This window comes from Theobroma umbraticum, unplaced genomic scaffold (genome assembly GCF_002168275.2).
Source record: "Theobroma umbraticum cultivar Fairchild unplaced genomic scaffold, ASM216827v3 scaffold_4.1, whole genome shotgun sequence".
NCBI lineage: Eukaryota > Viridiplantae > Streptophyta > Magnoliopsida > Malvales > Malvaceae > Theobroma > Theobroma umbraticum.
The window spans coordinates 3,993,239-4,013,657 of NW_018397258.1; the positions used below are offsets into that span (position 1 = coordinate 3,993,239).

General features: G+C 35.5%; 5 protein-coding genes across 7 annotated transcripts; 2 read left to right on the forward strand and 3 right to left on the reverse strand.

The window, feature by feature from the left end:
• The first annotated feature begins 28 nt into the window (after nt 1-28).
• LOC110413380 (knotted 1-binding protein) lies at nt 29-2,829 on the forward strand. 3 transcript variants are annotated; one of them, XM_021424156.1, is made up of 6 exons: nt 29-98; nt 187-259; nt 340-489; nt 585-658; nt 740-878; nt 2,805-2,829. In XM_021424156.1, exons 2-5 carry the CDS (start codon nt 212-214, stop codon nt 873-875), a joined length of 408 nt encoding a protein of 135 aa, XP_021279831.1. In that variant the 5' UTR covers nt 29-98; nt 187-211; the 3' UTR covers nt 876-878; nt 2,805-2,829. The 3 variants fall into 3 exon arrangements, with proteins under 3 accessions (XP_021279831.1, XP_021279830.1, XP_021279828.1); XM_021424155.1 differs by lacking the exon at nt 2,805-2,829 and adding an exon at nt 1,009-1,228; XM_021424153.1 differs by lacking the exon at nt 2,805-2,829 and having other exon boundaries at nt 740-1,228.
• Nucleotides 2,830-2,842: 13 nt separating this feature from the next.
• On the forward strand, nt 2,843-5,417 carry EXPA17 (expansin A17). Its single transcript, XM_021424151.2, has 4 exons — nt 2,843-2,938; nt 3,967-4,213; nt 4,321-4,642; nt 4,788-5,417. Exons 2-4 carry the CDS (start codon nt 4,075-4,077, stop codon nt 5,095-5,097), a joined length of 771 nt encoding a protein of 256 aa, XP_021279826.1. The 5' UTR covers nt 2,843-2,938; nt 3,967-4,074; the 3' UTR covers nt 5,098-5,417.
• A 40-nt stretch (nt 5,418-5,457) lies between these two features.
• LOC110413376 (integrator complex subunit-like protein) lies at nt 5,458-7,630 on the reverse strand. The gene is made up of 6 exons (XM_021424150.2): nt 7,414-7,630; nt 7,091-7,288; nt 6,855-6,978; nt 6,487-6,560; nt 6,100-6,257; nt 5,458-5,863 (listed from the first exon to the last, which is right to left on the reverse strand). Exons 1-6 carry the CDS (start codon nt 7,503-7,505, stop codon nt 5,700-5,702), a joined length of 810 nt encoding a protein of 269 aa, XP_021279825.1. The 5' UTR covers nt 7,506-7,630; the 3' UTR covers nt 5,458-5,699.
• Nucleotides 7,631-8,654: 1,024 nt separating this feature from the next.
• On the reverse strand, nt 8,655-10,072 carry LOC110413379 (germin-like protein subfamily 2 member 4). Its single transcript, XM_021424152.2, has 2 exons — nt 9,535-10,072; nt 8,655-9,430 (listed from the first exon to the last, which is right to left on the reverse strand). Exons 1-2 carry the CDS (start codon nt 9,644-9,646, stop codon nt 8,883-8,885), a joined length of 660 nt encoding a protein of 219 aa, XP_021279827.1. The 5' UTR covers nt 9,647-10,072; the 3' UTR covers nt 8,655-8,882.
• Nucleotides 10,073-11,343: 1,271 nt separating this feature from the next.
• On the reverse strand, nt 11,344-17,234 carry POL (Protein phosphatase 2C family protein). The gene is made up of 4 exons (XM_021424149.2): nt 14,149-17,234; nt 13,375-13,488; nt 11,928-12,192; nt 11,344-11,636 (listed from the first exon to the last, which is right to left on the reverse strand). The coding sequence occupies exons 1-4, from the start codon at nt 16,342-16,344 to the stop codon at nt 11,521-11,523; spliced, it is 2,691 nt and encodes an 896-aa protein (XP_021279824.1). The 5' UTR covers nt 16,345-17,234; the 3' UTR covers nt 11,344-11,520.
• Between the last annotated feature and the right edge of the window lie 3,185 nt (nt 17,235-20,419).

The following is a 20,419-nucleotide window of genomic DNA, read 5'->3' on the forward strand; positions in this document are numbered from 1 at the left end:
CGCGCGCATTCCAGTATTTCCAAAATTCGAAAGCCACGGGTTTTTCTCCAAAGCGTCTCTCGATTTTCCATTTCGATTTCGCTCTTCCTTTCTCTCCGGTAATTATGTTTCTCCATAGATTATTGCATCAATTCTATTGACCATGAATCTTTTATTGAATCAATTGTCTTTTGTTTGCATGATCAGATATATTCACTTTTGAGGTATTAAGATGGAAAGTGGGAGGAATGAAGCTATGAGGAAACGCATGAAACCGAACGTAACTCTCTTTGATCTGTTTATGTTCTTCTTCTTCTTCTTTTCTTTTTTAATCAAATATCTAATTATTCTAAATGTTAGATGGAAGAAAAAGAGGAAGATCATGTAAGCAATGAAACTGTTATGGAAACAACAGAGAAGGAACAATCTGAGACAAACATTGTTGGATCTGAAGAAATGGAACTCAATATCTCTCACATTTTTGAAAAGATCGAGCGCTTTACTCAACTGGTAACGATAATCGATCACAAAATCCTTTTGATTTTATGCAGATGCTCCTATTAATTTCGTTTTTTTAAAATAGTGTTCTTATAATTTTTGTGGAGGTTTCGGAGCTACTGGAATCATGGAAGACGATGTTCAAGGAGTTGAGTGAAGAATTTGAAGAGCGGCTGATTATGTAAGATACAATTATTTATGAATTTAAGGAATCTAAAGATGGAGAATGCTGTTTCTTTAGATTGGTTTTGTGGGGTTTCAGGATACATAAAGAACATATGGACAAATGGCAGGAGGAGATAAATGAACTTAGGTTGGTAGATGGATCAAATGGGGAGGCTAGTGCTATGTTGAATAATGCTCGTTCTTTACTTCAAAATCCTCTTTTTGAATCTTGATAGGTAAATTCTCATAGAACATCCAATTTCAGTCCCAATTACATTTGTTTTTTAACATGGAAGTTTAAGTGAACGTGATTTCTTAAATAATTTCAAGCATTTTGAATAGTTTTGATTGGAATGTTCAAAACAGGTATTTGCTGTGGTTTTGTATATTGGTCCCAATGTGTGAAAGAATTTGTTCATCCATATAGTAGCTAATGTGATGTAAATTGCTATACCTTTGTTATCCCATCCTTCCTCTTTGGTTCATAGAATTGTAAGGGACAAAATTAAAAGACAGCCCTCTTGTCAGTTACCACTTACCAGTTATTGGAACACATCTTTGGTTGGTTTCCTCTTGTATTCAGTTCTCTGCAAATTTCAATGATGACAAATTGTTAAAATGTTACAATTCTCACTTTATTAGATTAATTTTGGCTAAAATATTAAAGGGCTCATGCCCTATTCTAAATTATTTTGATAAGTTCTTATTCTTTTATCGTATCTAATTTAATTCTTAAATTATTATTATTTGTGTTTAAGTATGTAATTATTTTTCATGAAAATCATTAAAATGTTCATATCTTTATCATTGTAGCATCTACATCCCTCTACCACACTAATATCTACATGGCATATATTGACAAAAAAGGGTTTTGTAGACGTTGTGTGACATGTCATATAAGGATGATTTTACATGTCATGAAAACATAAATTTAGCATGAATTTTCATATTTTTTTCATATGTATGCTAATTTGGAGAAAAAATCAGGCACATAATGACTTGGCATTAAATAAAAATAATTCTTTAGGAACTTAATTAAATATAATATAAAGAAAAGAGTTTATTAAAAAATATAAATTTTTTTGAATATTTTAGCCATTAATTTTGCTTTAAACTTAACAAGTTGAAATGTAGTATTATATAGGTTTGAACTTCAAGTTAACTCTACATCATTGCTGCTTATGTTACGTGATTTCGGTACAAGGCATGTAGTCGACGTGGATATGCTATGTTTTGATAAATTTTTACATTAATTTTGAAAATTCAAACGTCATACTCATATGAATAGTACAGTGCTTAAAAATGTTGAGTACAATTACGTTAGGGTAAAGTAAAGGGCAGTATAGATACAATAATGGAGGTTTGATGACACAAACAAGAATTTTGACTAGGAATAATACAACGTTGATGGACTTTTCATTGGAGTGAAAGTGAAAATTAAGCTTTGTTTCCTCAAATGAACTTTCCTTGGCTAATTCTCAAGTATTGTCAGCAACCCCAGCAGTCTTTTTAGCCTTCATTGTGAAGTAAGGCATAGCATCAGTACCATTTATCCCTTTCCACATCATTTCCAATTGCAAAGATTGTACTTACCATTTAGAAACTGAAAATTAAACTGCAATCAACGGTATTTGATTAGTTATTATTGTAGCATTTGCATGGCTCTTTCAGACACTCTTCTTCTCCGTCAAGCCATGAGCCATGACTTCCATACTCCTTTTTTTTTTTATAAAAAAATCAAATAAAATACAATTTCCCTTCACCAATAGAATCCCAGAACGTGAGACCATGTGTGAGCAAGTGGTTGGATGGGAAATTCTCAAATGGTGAACATGGCATCACCCATGTGCTCTATAGGTGTACGTCCCTTAAGTCATGCCATGATATACGGTTCTACTTATCAACCGAAGAATTATTTTTCTTTTTATTTCTTCTGTAAGTAAGGTACGGACATGGTGGTTGCATGTAACTGCTGCTGCAAAACCTGTCTAATAATCAATTAAATATGGTTTTATTTTGGGGAGTTGACTTCGATTTTTCAGTCTCCCTATCCATTTCATGTTGAAGGGTCGTAGTTGCAGTTTTCAACCTTAAGTTTCTGCCTAGAAACGATTATAAAATTCCTCTGCTGGTTTTATATTTGCCTGCTTGACAATTTGCAGGTCAACTGTACTATAACGTACGACGGGAAATATAATGCCTTGAATTTACGAAACAATCCCATGCAGCACCGTCTGAGAATTTCAGAGAAATTGAATGGAAATGACTCTGCCAATAATTAGACCTTTGCTTTGAGGTAATGTGAATGTGATTTTGTCGGTGAATTGTCTTCACTATTTTCCTTCTAAAACTGTATGTTAGTTGATGCAGTGCTGATCTGTCCATATGCATTAAATTTTCTTCTAATTTTTTCCTTTTACACACCTATATATGTTCATTTTATTGGTATTAATACCTTTCGATATATTTTACATCATTTCGAAACATTAATGTTTTAAAAGTATAATATATACTTAAAAATGAAATTTAAACTATTTAAAGATTTTTAAATAAATTTTTATTTTTTATTAATTTTAATCAAATTTTTATATTTTTATTTTAAATTAAATAGTTTCTTATGACTAATGTTATTCATTATTCTTATGTGATATGGTGTAGGTATGTCATGTTGACATATTATGCATGGCATGTTAATATATTATAGTGAATAATGATGTGTTATGCTAATATGATATGATGCATAATTATATGGGTATAAAATGACAAGTGGTGTTTTAATTAATGTTCATTAATAACAATTAATTATAAGAGTTTATTTAATTTAAAATAAAAATATAAAAATTTGATGAAGTATAATAAAAAATGAAAATATATTTAAATTTTTTGAATATTTTAGAAACTTCTTAAAACATAATTTGCACCTAGGTATGGATATAAAAGCTTTTGAAATTATAATATTCATTTTTTTTATTTTTAGTAGAAAATGTTAATAATTACTACGTACTTCCATTAAGAAAAAGAAAATTTTTGATGATCAATGTCATCTTCACGAAAATTGAGGAATGATGACGAGAGAGGAAGGGGCATAAAAGAAAAACTAATAAACTGAAGCAGCAAGTTCATAACTACTGCCACATGGGTTTGAATATTTAAATGAGAATTTCCGTATGACATCATGAATTACGGATTATTTCTCTCATTAAAGAAACATGGAATACCTTCATCAAGTCAACAAATTTGCAATGATAGCTTAATGTCTAACAATTCCTTTCATATAATTTTTTTATTATTATCAGCTAGCTAGCACTGACTATAGATATTTAGGATTTTGGCATCTGCAGCATCAAACTCACCCTTAGCTGTAAGTTCATCAGCATCAGCAGAAAGGAAAAAATCCATTGTTTTCAGAGGGAGGGAGAAACGAAAAGCAGAATGGAGAGTGCCTTTCTATTCACCACTGCCATCCTCCTTGTGGGGTTCTTTTCCGCAACATTTCACGTAGCATCTGCTGCCGTTTGGCTTCCAGCCCATGCAACTTTCTACGGTGGAAGTGATGCTTCCGGCACAATGGGTAAGTTTTAATTTTTTATTTCTTTCTTTATGTTAATCTGCTCATTTTAATGCATGAGTTAGAGCTGTTGGTCTTGAACTGATGATTACCATGTTGTGTGTTTCCAGGAGGAGCTTGTGGTTATGGTAATCTCAATACGGATGGTTACGGAATAGAAACAGCTGCACTCAGCACAGCTTTGTTTAACGATGGCAAGTCATGCGGAGGCTGCTATCAGATAGTCTGCGATGCGGCAAAGGTACCGCAATGGTGCCTCAAGGGCAAATACATTACCATCACGGCCACCAACTTCTGTCCTCCGAACTATGCACTCCCAAGTGACAATGGTGGTTGGTGTAATCCTCCCCGACCACACTTCGACATGTCTCAACCTGCATTCCAGACCATCGCCCAGTACAAAGCTGGGATCGTACCAATCCTCTATAGGAAGTATGTTGTTTCATCTATGCCCTGATAATGCTTGACCCTGATAATGTTCAACTTGAATTTATGCATTGTTATTGAAATAAGGCTAAGACTATTTGTGGATAAACGATTACTGATGAGAAGTTGAATTCTGTTTTGTGTTTGCCAGGGTAGGATGCAGGAGAAGCGGTGGCATCAGATTCACCATCACAGGAAGGGACTATTTCGAGTTGGTGCTCATATCAAATGTTGGAGGTGCTGGAGAGATTTCCAAGGTATGGATAAAGGGGTCCAAAACCAATAAATGGGAAACCATGTCGAGAAACTGGGGTGCCAACTGGCAGAGCTTAAGCTATCTAAACGGTCAGAGCTTATCCTTCAGGGTCCAAAGCAGTAATGGAATGATTCGAACTGCTCTCAATGTGGTGCCTTCCACTTGGCAATTCGGCCAGTCCTTCAAAAGCAACGTTCAGTTTTAGATCTTTCCTATTGTTCATGTATTTTGTTGCGCCAAACCCCCTTTGTTTTTTTTTTCTCTTCTTCCAAACTGTATTATACAAAGTGTAATCACTTGGGTTGTGGCGTAGCCTTTTGCAATGAAGCCCAGCAAGTGATTTACAACATATATAAACCATTCTCTATGCCGCTTTAATGGAATGGTAGAACAAGTGCAAACTATAGGCCATGTAATAATAGGTCTACCAGGTCTTCCTGCAATAATGTTTGTTTAATGAATCCTACTGTCTCCCTGCTGTGCGTCCACCTATATACTAGCTAGTACTTGATAGTTGGTATGCAATGATTTGGGAAAAATTATTTAAAAATATCATAAAAGTATATTTCCAACATTAGCTTTCCATATTCATAACTTAGTAAGAGAATTACAGATCTCAATTGAAAATGTACAACATTACATCAGCCATAAGAAAAGTAACTAATAGTAGTAGTAAGACGTCCTTTACTTTCTAACTGGACAACTTGGTGCAGAGGTAGCATTATAGCCTATCGAAGGACATGTAAAGCACCACAAATGCTGGTTCAAATTTCAGTATGGTTGACAGGCTGCTTGTATAACCATTTGTTATCTCCTCATTACACGTTGGCGTTCTCGTTTTCGGAAGCGCTCTAACATAAACTCATCTGTTGCAGCTTGCCTACTTCCTGCTGCATCAGTGCTTGTATCAGTTGGCCTGGAGCCAGCGCTCTCATCCTGTGAACCCCTGTCCTTGTACAACTCAGGATGTTCTGCAAAGTTCATGAGAAGGAAAAAGGTGGGAAAGAATGAACAGCACATACCTTACTAAAGAAACAAAAGCAGAACAATAAGAATTGGAGATTACAAATTCACATCAAGCAATGACAAAATAGAGCCATGTAATATAAACTAGTGAAAGAGCACAATCAAAATCCCATCAAAGGTAAACTGAAGAAAAATTCATTAACCTTTCATTACAATAGCATAAAAAGAACAGGTAACCAACCTCTTCTAAGTTTTTCTGCATAATCCCTGCCACGCTGAAAATAATCAGCACTGAAACTTGATGGGATGCTAACTTCTGATTTTGCCCGTCCCATGAGCCTCTTTTCTTGTAGAAGCTTTTTGGCAGCTTCTGTTTCCTCTATATTTCTTAACTTGTATCTGAAAGCAAAGAAACAATTAGCATACATCATCAATTCATCTATTTCAAAGACAGTGTCACACACTTTGGCCATCATTTAGTGGGTCTAAAGACATTATATCAAGCTTGCTTAGCAGCAAATGTGTCGCAGCTTAACATGGTCTGACCTAGAAGCTAGATCTTCCCTAAAAAGAAGAAAATTAACGAAGCACAAATACTTCTGAAATGAAAGGTTAGTAAAAGGCATACTCAATAGGCAGCTGAACTTCAGCGATCCCAGTAGTCCACTGTGTCGAACTTTCTTCTGAATTTCGTTTCTTCACCTGCAAGGAATAGGCAAGGACTTACAAAACATGTTTAAACAAAATAAAGAGGTAGCATTATTCATATGAGAGAAAGAAAGTAGAATGCTTAAAACTAAGGGGCTGATTAAAACTGGGCGCGAAAACCTATAACCCGAAACTCAAAAAGCAATCTTCTTTTAATCAACAAAAATTCAAATACAAATGTTCATGAGAAACAGCAAGCAAATTCGTTTGCCAATGCCAATTACGAATAAGCAGCAAATCAAAATCTTAGCAGTATGATCGGCATTATATAAGGAAATTCAAACTCACTTTAAGATGCTCGGGAATTTTATACAATTCATCTTCTGCTCGCGTTAAATCATTCTCAACTTCGTTTTTCGTATCCATGTTCCTCCCTCTTTTCTTCGCTAATTCTTGCTCTACATATTTTACCCTAAGTTTACAAAACAATTAGAGACAAAAATTAATCAATAAATAAAAAATAATCCTCCTTTTTAAAAAAAAAAAAATTATTCCTTGTAAGAAAAAAGAGGTAAAATGCATACATGTTTGGATCCTCAACCATGACGGCGGTTTCTTGAGCGAAGGTGTCTTGAAGAACAAGCTCCTCCTTTTCTCCATCAGCTTCGCCCTTTTCGGTAACTTTAGCGACGACGCCTCCGGCTTGCACCGTAGGAATTGCAGGGATTCCTGATTTCCTCTCCCTCTGCTTCTGCAGGAATTTCACTTCCTCTAACGCCAATCTATACACTCAATGATTTTTTATTAGCTGATTTATTTTATTATATACATACATTTCCGACTTAGATTATCAAAACAAATAGTGGAAAAAAGAAAAGAAAAGAAAAACCCTAAGTAAAAGATTTACCTTCTATCTTCTTCATCGTCTAATTCGGCGGCGGGATCACCTCTTTCGTCTTCTTGGATGCTTCTTTTTCTGAAATTCTTCTTCTTCTGCATTTCAATTATAATTATCTTCCAATTTCCTCCTCCAAAATTCCAGTAAAACAGAAAACTCGGGAAAACCAATTGAATTCCGTTTGATTCAAATTACTACCCCTCCTTCCCCACCTCGCCTCCCACCGCGCTCTAACAAATGACATCACACAGCCATAGGGTAAACTCAAAACGCTACGTTTCGACGCGTTTCAATCCCAGCCCAAACGCATCGTTTTGTTTATTGGGCCTGTACTGGAAGCCCAATGGTACTCACATCAGGCAACAGTTGTTGTTCTAAAAGCTAATTTGGATATATCCTAAAATATGAAAGCATTCAACATCTTTCATATTCGAGTGAAAGCATAGGCAAACCTAAATGTGTTAAATATCTATATAGACAGCCCCTGGTCCATCACTTTGGGTACAGCATGTTGGTTCTTGTGAAAATGATGTAACTCGTTTACTTTTGACAGAAGACGGTTCCCATAATCCCATTGGAGGACAGGAAAATGTGATCAGTATGATAGTTTCGATTCACACTGTTTTCTCTCTGCCAAATAGCATTAGTTATTCGATAACCAGAAGAAAGGAAGTCCTTATTGGTTGGAAGCCTTCCCCTCTAGGGTGATTTACTGTGAACTATCATGGTGCATATTGATGCACTCTAGATACGACGGCTACGGGGAATTATTCGGGATTCCAATGGAAATTGGCAAAGAGGTTTTGCGGTGAAATTGGATAAGTCTTAAACATATCGAGTTGAATTGTGGGGGTCTATCGTGGACTCAGGATATCATGTGATTTGGGGTTTAGAAAAATATGGTTGCAAGTTGACAATAAAAAGGTGGGACTGGCCATTACTTCAACTACAATCTATTTATGTGCGAATTCGGATTTAATTTAAGTAGTTGGAGAATTATTATAATAATAATGGAAGGTGAAGGTATTTTATATTTCTTGAAAAAGAAATATGGTAGTGGACAATATGAGAAATAAATGTTTTTCTCTATAAAAGAGTTGTTTAATTTATGATAGCCTTTCAATTGAAACCAATAAATTGTCGATAATTAATATATTGAAGATTTACTTCTCTAGAATGATTAGATCATAATGATATACCCATTTGAAAAAACATTTCAAATATTTTAATATAAAATGATAAAAAAGACATGCTACAAACAATATTTTCCGTTTAAATTACATTATTCAATTCCAAAGTAATAGAATACTGTTAATTACAAATATCCAGCTGGACCCAACTCAAATTATTATTATAACCCATAGCTTTTCTTTCAAGTTCGAAAAATGAATATAGAATTAATACAAAATAGTACGCTCAATTAAGTTTGGAAGAGCCAGGATTTGATGGATTTCCTCCTCGAACACGAGGGGCTCTTCTTAACTTTTCTTGGGGGCAAGCTTGTTTTTGATTTTGTCGACTTCCTTGGTGCCAATTTGGAAGGCCTTGGTCAAGACATTGTCTGGCACCGGGGGTGTTGAGGTAAACAATGTTACGGCGATAGATTGAGTTCCGGGAAGTTGGCTGTTGAATCCTGCGATCACGGAAGCTGGCTTGTCACCATTGTTCTTCTGGAAATGAACAAGACCCTTGGGGAAAACAAAAATGTCGCCTTTCTTGAGGGATTTGGAGATCAACTTGTTTCCTGTAGTGATGAATCCTGCATCCAATTCACCATCAAGAACAAAGATGATTTCAGTGGCACGTGGGTGAGTGTGGGGTGGGTTGAGGCCACCAGCTTCATAGTCGATGCGGGCAAGTGACACGCCAAGGGTGTTAAGCCCTGGAATTTTGTCAACATTGGCTAATGTTACAACTGATCCGACCGAATTATTGATTACTCCTGGCTTGGCTAGACCGCTAAAGAAAAAATCAGCTTCGGTTACATTTGCTTCGTCCTTGCATGGAAATCCATTCACCTTTATTCCTACAAGTACATATAACATCAGATTGATATTTGTTGGACAAATATTGCCCTGTTCGTGAGGGAAAAAACAAGAAAAGTATGTGTTGCGATTAAGGTTTTTGTACCTGCTGCTTTGTTAGCCACGCAGAGATCCTGGAGAAGGTCAGGATCAGAAGCAACCACGCCGAACAGGGCAATAAAGACGAAGACATATGCCAAAACCTTGACTGCAGCCATGAAGATAACAATCAAGAGAAGCAAAAGGAGAGAATAATGGATAAGACAAAAAGCTGAGAAAAGCTTTTGTTTGGATTGTTGGAAGAGAAAGGGTTCGTCTACTTTATATAGAGAGCAAAATGGCTATGGCATGGGTGGTATAGATGTGACGTTAAAGTTTGGAAACAGGCCTTCTACTTAAAAACAAAGCAAATTGTTACCATCTTTGACCCCATAGCATTCTGGGCTTTTCAAGGGGACAACATGTAAAGAAGAAGGAAGCTAAAAGATTTTAATGCACGAATAAAGAGAAAAAAGAAGGATTGGACCTTGGGAGCCACATCATGAATGATCAAACGTGATAATAACTTAAAGAGAAGAAAAAAGCGTTAAATTATGAGAAGTTGAAGGGGAAAGAAGAGAAATAATCAAAAGTTTGGTGGGGAGTTTTGCAGGGGTGATTTTTTCTGGCTTTTGGGAAATCAAAAGAGGGGAGTGGAGCTAAGAGCAAGACACTTTGCATCGCGCCAGCCAATACCTACCACGAAGAAAGCGATTCCCCCCAGTAGGATAAACGGGCCCTTTGGGATGGGATGGACGTGGCTACTAACACTTTCGCTTTCCATTTTTTTGTCTCCAACTTTGGTTTTCATTCCCAACATCCTCGTTTAACGACAAACAAACATAAACCTTGATTCTTGGCAAAACAACCGTGTAAAATATTTACTGTGGATAAATTTAAATGGGTTGGTTTACCAGCTGTTGTTGCAGTGGTTGAATTGTCCTGTCTGGTAGCTTACATTACAGCTTTACAGGATCATTAGCGGATAGCTCATGCATACAATATATACAGTTCATTTAAGTTCCGGTGACTGTAAGTGTAAGCTTTAGATAAAGTTAGCTGCAATACTTGGCTTTAATGAAAAGTGATGAAAAATGTTTCCGGCACCCCGAAAAGTCATGGCAGAAACTGATGCCGATGTGCCACTGCCCATTTTTCACGTACTTGGACAATATGATAGTCTGGAAAACTCAAAAAAACGAAATAGTGTAAAGTATTTTCTTTTGTTTCCTAAAAAGGTGTAGTTAATAAGAATTACCGTAATGCGGTGGCTCATTAGGTAAACCTGCAGTTACCAAGTGTCTTTCGTGGATCTACTGAAGCATGAAAGCCTAAGCCTGGCTACCAGAAAAAGCTTGCAAAAGGTGGAAGCATGCATTTTTGTGGTCCACAAATTAACCCGGAAGTAAGACTTTCTCCATTGATATTAAGTAATAGTTTTGGTGAAGGAAAAGAGAGCTACAGATCTACACAAGCCAAGGCAACACAATTCACCATTGATTTCCCAGACAAAACGAGTTATTGTATTCTTTCAAATTTTAGTTTAGACCCAGAAGAAGTAAACTGAAACTTTCAGCATGAATCAACTCATCCGCAAGAAGAAACCAAGTTGAACCAATTATGATAGGCAGCCTTCAATCACCGTAAACTAAATTATCCTTCGAAGTTCAATTTAAAGTGTCTTCATGAAGAAAGTGCTGAAAATGGGCATGAAAGGTAGTATAATTAGCTTAAGTAGTAAATCTCTTAGGCGGTCATACCAAAGATATGGGTTGTTCGGATCTTGTCATGGTAAGAGCAACCTCAGTTAGTCAAAGGCAAAACAAAAGGATAGTTGCCTTATCAGGTAGTGTCGCCATTAAGCCAACAAAAGAAGTAAGAAAATGCGGGCACGAGAATGAGAAACTTCTATTGAAGAGAGAGGGATATGCCGACACTAGGATTCTCATTCATTTCTGAAATGCATAAATGATTTACCCCCTACTTGAAAAGATTACACTGTTGAGGCAATATGCAAATATGACAAAAAGAGGGGAAAAAAAAGAAAAAAAAATCATCCAGAAGATCTCCAAATCCTTCCCTCCAATGAAACAACCATAACAGAAACATCATCATGATATTTACGCCGATCTCCATGAGGTATGTCAAGCAATTCGTGAAAATCCATTCCTGCAAAAATGAACAAAATCCCATCAGTACAATGTGCAAAACAGAGGTTCAAATTAAATCATGGTTTTCCATAGATTGCAGTAGCTGGATGAAATCTAAATCCATTCCTTCTGGAGTAGGAAGAAAAAACCATTGAGTTGAATGCTCAAAGTCAAGAAGAATTACCAAGTTCTATGTTGCAGTTGTTTTTTTCAAAGAAAACCACATCGTTTAAGCAGCTACATCTAATCACAAGAATTGAACCTTAACTACATAAAATAAAATAAAAAACAGTATATTAAATAATCCTACCATTCTTTTTGGCAGCACGGAATAGAAGCTCTGCAACAAGGTACTGTGCAGGATCACCTTCAGGGACGTTTTCCATGAACCAAGTGACATGGGCAACAACTTCCTCATTGCTAAAATACTGGTAAAGTCCATCAGATGATAGTACCAAGAATCGGTCACTTGGGGAGAGCCGATGATGAACAACAGAGGGGATGCAGCTAACATAAGGAGCATCTCCCACATAATCGATTTGAAACATCTCTAGCAGAGCCTCATTACAAGTTGGCTGCATCCAAAAAATGAAAAAGAATCAATCATTTCTAAATCAATGAAATAGCATAGAAAGACAACAAATAAAGCAGATAGGTTTTTGTTAACATGGTCTGCAGCAAATGATGAAAGGTTAATGTCACTCTCCAACTTGACCTCATGTTTTACTTCACTATAAAGTTGTAGTCTCCAAATGCTCTACAAGGAAACCACTAAAAGTGAGTGCTCATCACCGACATCATAAAACTTTCAGGCCTAGTTTTCAAAGCACACTGCTTAAGCATCTCCTCATGTAAGATAAATTATACAGTGATTAAAGTTATTTACAATTTCATTCATCAAGCCCAGTAACAGCTTCTGATTTGAATGTCAAACTGCCAGGAGAGGATTGACAGAGATCACTAGAGGTTATTTAAGAAGGAAGAGAAAGAGAGGCAAATATAAACTATTGATGGAACGATCCAGTTAGCAAGAATTCAAATTTGATTGAACACAATGAAGCACACTAAACTTGGCCATATTTGCTGAAAGTTTAAGTAGTACAATGTAGGCATAGCAACAGTTGTGTGCATATGTGTGCATTTGCTTCCTTATGTCAACATATACAAATATCTGAAATGAAGTGGTACCACTGTATCAGACTTCAAGTGGATATGCTAATCATCAATTTTCAGACAGAAGCACAAACAAGACTTCCTCTCCGAATTCCTATAGACGTGCCCTTCAGTGCAACATCTGAAAAGAAATTCTTATCCAAAATTCATATATTTTTCACCATGTATCCTATCCGTTTGACATAAATGAATCAGTTACCTGCTCTCTTAAATTCCTGTGAAATCTCACATCTTGAGAACCACAACTTATAGGGCAATCAATTTTATGCATCCGGTAGAAAATTTTACCCACATAAATATCAATTTCATTGACCTTGCTAATACTTAAAATACTGAAAGAAATTCTTGTTGTGACCAAATAATAGATAGCCCAACAGGTTACCTAGAATACGAAATAAATCAAGAATAGAGCCAGAAGCAAAAGAACAATCAAGAAATTCTGTCAGGTTGTATATATTTTACACGGAACCATCATAGTTTCTATTCTTTTATCATTTTTATTAGTTATTCATTCTCAAATGACAGAAAGCAAGAGCTGAAAAGAAAAAAAGAAAATAACAGTAAAAGATGCTAGCTCAACCAACCTTCTTCAAAAAACCAGCACCAAATGCTCTAGTGACTTTCAATTGCCCCTTTACCCTATCATTGGAAATTGCTTTCTCATCATCAGGATGCTCTGCCTTTATTCTTAAGATTTCCTGCCAATGACAATCAAGAACAGGTGAGCATTCCCTAATGGCATCTGGATCAATTTCTTGTTTGACATATATAAACTTGATGAGTTTTATTTATAGTTTCCTGGAAATTATAAACAAACTAATATTTGAAGCCATCATCAAGGGCAACTGATCAATTGAATATTTATCTTAGTCATTCACATTGAGTACAAATATCCATGGATTGGGACATTTGGCAACACAACCATATGCCCAGGTCACTAAGGGAGGATAAGCCCACCATGTGTGCAAAGGGCCCACCATTTTTTCAGTTCATCAACTTATAGTGCCTAGCCAGTGGCTCTTTAAAATGGAAACTATACAGTTAAGATCAAAATCTCAAACAAGTGGCAAAAAAACAAACATGTTGAAGTATTCATATATTATAATGCAAATTTGACTTTGTCAATTAAGTCCAAACTAAATACATAAATTCATAAAACATTTTGTTACATTTTCATCACTCTAGATTCAAACATCACATGTGCCATATGCATATTTTCCCTGCATGTTTGTCGCAAAAAAGAAGATCTTTAAAATTTACAAGGGCACAGTTGTGATGAATATCACCAAAAGTTCAAAGCAAATAAATTCAATATATGTATAATTAAAGTTGAGCTTGTCAGAAATACGGTAGCAAACCTCTTCAATACTTGTGCTGTGGTCAGTGGAAAGCTGAACCGCCTTCATCTTCAATCTGCATATAGAGATGTCTCTGTTTTTATTTATTATGCTAACTTGACCGTGTTGGTTATGCATAGGAGACTCCTCTGATATTCTGTCCAGCTCCATACGCACTAACGACTCTCTTGATCTATTTCTATGCCTTAAATCATCCCTTGCAAAATTTGGATTGGGGTGGCGATCATTTGGTCTTTCTTGTGCCAAGATCGCGCAGCTATCCCCAAGGTTCATAACATATACATCCTGATCCTTCATTAACATCACTAGAACACATGATCCCATCAAAGCAAGCTCTGGGTTTATGTCAAGAGCCTTTTCCACCATTTCCATATAAGCCTCTTCTGTATTTTCAAGCGCTCGAGCCATTGCTCTCAACACAGCATCATGATCAACAACTCCAGACTTGCACCTCCTAATAGGTCCTGAAGATTCAACTATTCCCTCATCCACACAAATCTCTTCTCTGTGCCAATCATAACTCCAAGGAAAAAGCTTCTTCCGTAACGACTTCTGCTTCCGGTATATTTTTCTTATCTTTGAACCAATCAAAGACTTTCTTGTACTCTGTCTTTGCCCTGACATAGAAGCAGCAGCTGCAGCACTTTGATTATCAAAATCAAGCCCAACCCCAACATCTTCTCCTGAAGTAGTAGGATCTTCACCTCGAATGTTGGAACTATCATCTTTGGAATTCGATGAGCTGCAGTCTAAAGTATCTGAAATTGGTTGACAATCACAAGAACCCTTTCCTTGCCTATCCATTTGTGAGATTGACAAAGAACCTTGACCATCCCATGGTTCCATCTGAAGTAGCTCATACAGCCGCATGCTTTTCCGGCCTTGACCAGCTAAGTTTGCATGTGGAACACACTCAGATTCAACACCTAAATTGGAATTTCTACAATCAGATAAATTCTGCTCCACTTTACCTCTCACGTCATCATTTTCCTCAACTATTTCATTATTAGAAGACTGACCTTCGATATTTTCTCGATTAAGAAATTCTCCTACGCTAGACGATAATTCTTGATCTGAACAAAAATTTGACTGATCTTCTTTGCTGCACTCTAGACCAGTATCAGGATTTCCACTCTTAGATATTTCAGATTTTAACAGATCAATTCCAGATTTATCTTCATAATCCCAGAGCAATCCTTCCAATTCTTTGTCTATGGCTTTATAAAGATGGCTCATCAGAAAATCCGGAGCATCAGGACCACTAAAACCATCGTATATCCCAATAAAAAGCCATCCTTGCTCTTCAGAAAGCACAACATGAACCCTATCTTCACCAGCCTTTCCATGAGCCCATTGCAAGTTGCGACTGTTCCCATATTCCCCTTCAGATGGCCCCCCTTCAAGACAATTCCGGGAATGTTCTGATCGAAACTTTGGCTCCTTAACTTGCCATGCCAATTGGGTCACCGGGTGCAAGAAAAATCTTTGCATCCAACCAGACCCCATTGAATGCTTTGAAAAGGTTCTTTTCATAGGTCCACTAACACTTCTCATGAAACGCTGGAAACGAGGTCTTCTACGACCACGTGCAAGTGGAGCTGAGAAATTGGATTTATCAGTGGCATCAAGGGGGCCAGACATCACACCCTTCTCAATTGGTCCAGACATAAAACCACCTCCCCTATCTAAAGGCCCGGAAGCAAACCCTCTCTCAAGAGGTCCCGACATAAACCCGTTCAGAGGACCAGAACCACGAGGAACTGGCTGCAAAGGGATTGCAGCAAATGAAGAGGTGCTTTCAAATGATGCAGCAGGCTCTTGGACATCAGTAGCAAACATTGCACTCTGATTACCAGTTCTAGCTGTTGAAACATTTGCACTGACAGATGCACCAGAGATGGTTTTAAATGTGGTTTCCGGGAAACTCTTACTCTGTCTTTGTAGTCCTGAGGGATCCTCTATGGCATCATGTCTAAACGACCCACTCAAAGTCTCAGAATCAAGAGTACTTGAATCAACAGTAAACCTCTCAGAGTTTGATGGAGTAATGGCAGGAGAGTCAAAAATCGTAGGCCTAACATAACAAAATGAATGGCCTAAACCTTCATCCAAAGGCTCCAAAAAATCTAAATCAACCCCACTTTTGCCATTAAACGGCACAAAGCAACCAACAACACGAGAAGTCCCATTACCCATTTCTCCTTTCTATATTAGAAACCCCCTAAAGACTAAACCTTTGATGAGGAGGGTTTCTATGACTTTGCACCATAAGCAAATGAGAAACAAAAGAACTCAAACCAAAACCCCAAAACCCAATAAACCCCTTAACCACCCTGTCACTATTCTGATAACTTAGCATCATAAAAATTAGCAACTTTGCAGCTAAAATTAGCATAAACCCAAGTCTTTCCTAGATAATTAGAATTGAAAAACAGTATATGTATAGGCAGGAAAAAAGCAATAACTAGAGAGAGTCAAAAATGTGACGATCTGACCTTAAAGAGTGGAAGTTGAAGCATGAATAAACCAGTGGATCGAACATACCCAGCAAAACAGATCTACTGGAGAAGCAAAGGGACAGTAAATGGAACACATCAGATAAAAACAAAGACACCAAAAATTTAAGATTTCTTTTTGTTGTGGAATCTGACAAAGTACCCATATTAAAAATTAAAACCAAAAACCCAGATTGAAACTACCCTTCCCATGATTGAATCATGCAGCCATGTAACAACTGTTCAAAATCAAGACATAAGTTCATATAAATTAATATATTTATGTTTATAATATATACAGTGTATTTTGAATGGAAAAAAAAAACGAAGAATAGATTTTTTGAGTGAGTTAAACAAGGAGGGGGAAATGGAACCGGAGAGAAGAAGAGAGGGAAGTTTGAGGAGAGAAATATAAGAGGAGGAAATGTGGGTATTAGTTTTTGAGAGATTAAAAGGAAAAATACAATAAAAATTGGGATTTGGTTATTGATGATGAAGAATCAAAGTTTAGTTCATCAAGGAGGGTCTTTCTTTCTTGGGGTTTTCAAATGGTTTGGGAGGGTAAAAACTAAAAAGAAAAGAAAAAAAAGAAAAAAAATTAAAAAAAAAGAAAAAAAAAACCTCTAATTTCTTTCTTTAGTATTTTATAACAACGTTGAAAAGTTGAGACTGTTATAACATGGGTTTGGTTCGGTTTGTTTTGTTTTGTGTTTTCGGTTTGGTTTTTTTTTATTGGACTTATACTTGAATTTTTTAAAAATTTTCTTACAAATGATTGGCGGTGTGTTTGGTGCTGTTGGAGTCAATAAATTGGCAATACACATCATCATACTCATCAATAAAATTAGATGGGTGGGGGGTACAGTGGGTCATCCCTTCCTAATTTTGAGTCTTTGACCTTTACAAAAAAAATTAAATAAAAGGATAGTTTAATTTTTTTATTTTATTTAGTTAAAATTATAATGTTATGTTCACTATTTTGCCATAAATCACACATCTGAATAAAAATAAAATAAATCTTAAAATTTATAAATAAACACCTTCTTCTGCTTTATAAATATAGTTTTTGAATTAAAAAAGATAACTATACAATCATATTTGAAGAATATCAATATCGAATTAAATGTCAATCAAAGTGAATTTTTTTTTAGATAAAAAAATTCGTGTAAAGATTAATTACATGATTGAGTAGGATGAAGCATCAAGGATTGCAAATTCGTAATATATTTTTAAAATTAAAAATATGAATGTGTAATAATTATGATTTAAAATAATATTATTTTTTAAAATATTTTAATAAAAGAGAAAAGATATTAGAAGAGATCATTTATATATTTATTTCACTTATATATTTCAATCTCACATTTTTATATTTCAATTTGTTTGGTTTTTTCTTTTAAAAAAAAAATCAATCCTTCATTGAATAAAGAACAACAAGTGGTCTGACCTATTTGGACAATATGTTCCCCTACTTTTAAATTTGCTTATTCAATTAATGATGCCTTTACTAAAGTCAAAACCTATATTTTTTTCCCAATTCATTTTAACTATATTTTTTGAACTTCATTTATTAACCTTACCACTAACTGTTATTATCATAAAATAATGTACAATATTAATTATTGGAATTTGGAGATTGCATGCGATATAAATTATTCAGAAAAAGAAAACAAAAAAAAACAGAAAATTATTACGAAAGAAAATTATTATGAAATAAATCATTTAACGTATATTTCATTCCTTGCAGTTCAACGGCAATCCAAGTAGAATTGATAGGCAAATGAAAGAGCTAAAGCTTATTACCCGGTGAGAACACAAATTGTGTAAGAAGTAAACCTTGGATTGACTTTGTTTACATGCAAAAGAGGTTCGATGGGTACGTGTTCCGGATGAGGCCATTAATTATTAGCAGTTTCGTTTGTCAAATTAAAGAGAAACACATTTCAAAGAGTATGGGTTTATAGTTTGACTGACGACAGTTTCAAAGACATTATTCTGAAGCCAACCAAAAAGGGAAGAAAATCAAGAAGAAGAAAAAAAAAAGGAGACAATAAGTCAATTAAGAAAGATATATCAATAATTCTAGGCACATTAAATGTTTAAAAGGGAATTTCTCAACCAAGAGATAGAGAGAGATATGCTTTAGGGAATAAAAATTAAACTGAAATGTGATGAATATTTTTATTTATTTTTTATATAGTGCAGTTGGGCATATAAAGCCATGCCTAACATGCGGCAAGGGATGCCAAATCCATGACCTTTTGTATCCTTACATTGTTGACTAACTAAACTAAATCCACTAGAATATATGATGACCAAACCCTCCTTCCCCAAGTTGTTGTCCTCTTTTCAACGCCTATAAATTAATTAAAATTTTCTTGGCATCATTTCTTTTGTCCATGATTTGTTTAGATCAAAGTTTAAACACTAGTACAATGAATATGTTTCAATAGAATAATGACACTTCCTTGCATTAAAGAAACAAAGTGGTTGAAAGTGGGTATCTGCAACCAAAGTCTAAGCCCACAAATTAATCCTTCATATGCAAACAAAATCATAAGTCAGGGAAATGCCCATTAAGAAATATATAAGTAGTCATATTAAATAAATAAATAAATGAATCCCCCCATAAAGTCTAGTTTGGTTCCCACATCCTTCCAAAGACCACTCTCCCATTGAATAATGTTGTTCAAAAAAGAAATTGAAAGAATTGGCAGTAAGGAGATGAGTTGAGATCAGATTCTGATGTGAATTACATCAAAGTGGGGATTAAAGTAAATGAAACCCCTTTTTTTAAAAAAATAAATTTGGATTTGTTTTTCCGAATCCACTCATGGTTTGTGTTAGTTGATTAATACTTGCCAAAAGGTCATAGGTTTTGACAATTATGTGGCTAAGGATCATGATGATTAATTTGTGATCGAGCATATAAAATAAAACATTATATTATTTTTTTTTTATTTTCTATTTATTTTTGGGTTGGGTTTTGTATTGAGTGGATTTGCTCTGCCCAAGGCAAGGAGTCTCCATCTCAAAAAAGCTTCACAATCGCAGATGCCAGAAAGAATAATGATTCCATCAAATGATCATTAGTCAGAAGCATTTTTGTGCTACAGAGAAAAGGAGTAATCACCGAGCTGGTGAATGATTAATTTTACTTTGCTGTAAAAAAGAACCCATATCTTATTGCTCTAAGTGGAGAAGAAACTGTGAATGTTCCACTATAGTAAAAAAAAAAAAAAGAGACAGACAGACATAGAAAGAAAGAGAAAAAAGGAGAGAGAGAGAGAGAGAGTAAAGCAACCTGAAAAAGTGCCAATTATAATAAACAGGATCCGACATATGATTACATTATTTTGGTTATCAACTTATAATAAGACACCATTGGCTTTGCCTTCAGTTTATGGCTTACTTTTGTTTCTTGCAAGTAATCTAAGTCCGAGGTGACCTTTTGTTAATATTTACTTTTATACGAATCTCAACCAAATTTAATTGTTTCAGAACGACACCGTTCATTTCTATGTACGTTCTATTCTCCCTGTTCCGACTTATTTCTCTTTCGGGGTTCCTGTGTATTGAAATGGCGAGCTTGTTGTGGTGCATAATCTTCATAGTCAATAATAATACCCCCTGGCCGCAGCGTGGGCTTTGTGACAAGTCACCAGCTGCCCTAAATGATGAATCCTAGGCCCTAATCTATTGCCATTTTCGTCAAACATTATCGGACAATTCACTTTTAAAGGCTCCTAAATAAGCAGTGAACGCACGAATCGTGG